At 69.0% G+C, this 1,240-nt stretch overlaps 1 protein-coding gene across 1 annotated transcript; it reads left to right on the top strand.

The window, feature by feature from the left end:
• Positions 1-614: 614 nt before the first annotated feature.
• Positions 615-1,004, top strand: NOP10 (NOP10 ribonucleoprotein). Its single transcript, XM_074167875.1, has 2 exons — positions 615-668; positions 775-1,004. The coding sequence occupies exons 1-2, from the start codon at positions 615-617 to the stop codon at positions 913-915; spliced, it is 195 nt and encodes a 64-aa protein (XP_074023976.1). The 3' UTR covers positions 916-1,004.
• The last annotated feature ends 236 nt before the right edge of the window (positions 1,005-1,240 follow it).

Here is a 1,240-nt window from a genome sequence, read left to right as displayed (position 1 = left end):
GCCCCAGTGGCCCCCCAGCCAACTCAGTAGCCCCCAGACCCAATATAGTGGCCCCCAGTGGCCCCCCAACTAACACGGTGGCCCCCCCAGCCAACATAGTGGCCCCCAGACCCAATATAGTGGCCCCCCCGACCAACCCGGTGGCCCCCCCAACCAACTCAGTGGCCCCCAGACCCAACGTAGTGGCCCCCAGTGGCCTCCCAACCAACCCGGTGGCCCCCAAACCCAACCCGGTGGCCCCCAGCGACTTCCCCCCCCCCCCCCGACCACCCCAGTAGCCCCCACACCCGCCCCAGTAGCCCCCCCCCCCCCCCTCACCGCAGCAGGTCCATGGGCTCAGAGTCCAAAGGCGAGGGGGCGTGGCCTCGAGAGGGGGGCGTGGCCTCGAAAAGGGGGAGGGGCCACAAAGGACCTCTGACCACCCCCCCCCTCGGGAGTTCATTTCCCATCGTGCTCAGCGCCCCGGCGCTCGCCCCGCCCCTCCATTCGCCGCCGAGGCCACGCCCCCTCCCCTCCATTCACCGCCCCCTCCCGCCCCCGGAGTCCGCCTCCTTCCCGTGATGCCCCGCGCCCTCCCCCTTCCCCTTCCCGTCACCCCCCGCGGCGGCGCCGCCATGTTCCTGCAGTGCTACAGCGACGAGCGCGGGGAGCGCGTCTACACCCTCAAGGTACCGGGGGGAAAAAAGGGTAAACGGGCACCGGGGGATCCCCCGGGGACCGGTCCCCGGCCTCGCTTTACCCTTTATTTTTTTATTTTTTTTTCTCCTCCGGCAGAAGGTGTCCCCGGACGGCCGGCCCACCCGTTCGGCTCACCCGGCCCGTTTCTCCCCCGACGATAAATTCTCCCGGCACCGGTTGGCTCTAAAACGACGTTTCGGGCTCCTGCCGGCCCAGCGGCCGCGGCCCTTGCTTTGAGAGAGTCGCGGGGAGTGAAGAGAAAGAGCCCGAAATGAAGGGTGGGGGGGGTGCGCTCCGGTAACGGGGAATTAAAGCGCTCAAAATGGCGGCGGCTCCGTGTGGTGAAAGGGGGGGGGGGGCGGGGCCTAGCGGGGACACGCCCCCTTCTCCCCCTCCCTCAAACCCCGCCCTTCCCTCCCGCTCTTCTAAAGCCACGCCCCCTCCGTTATCCTATTTGCATATCCCCGCGCCTCCCCTTTCTATTTGCATATCCCCTCCCCTTCCCCTCCCCTCTCGGCCACGCCCCGCTCTGCGTGGCCACGCCCCTCCCCGCCGCTGCCGC

Source organism: Numenius arquata, unplaced genomic scaffold (genome assembly GCF_964106895.1).
Source record: "Numenius arquata unplaced genomic scaffold, bNumArq3.hap1.1 HAP1_SCAFFOLD_1365, whole genome shotgun sequence".
NCBI classification, from domain to species: domain Eukaryota; kingdom Metazoa; phylum Chordata; class Aves; order Charadriiformes; family Scolopacidae; genus Numenius; species Numenius arquata.
This window is presented reverse-complemented; position numbering and strand designations above follow the sequence as displayed.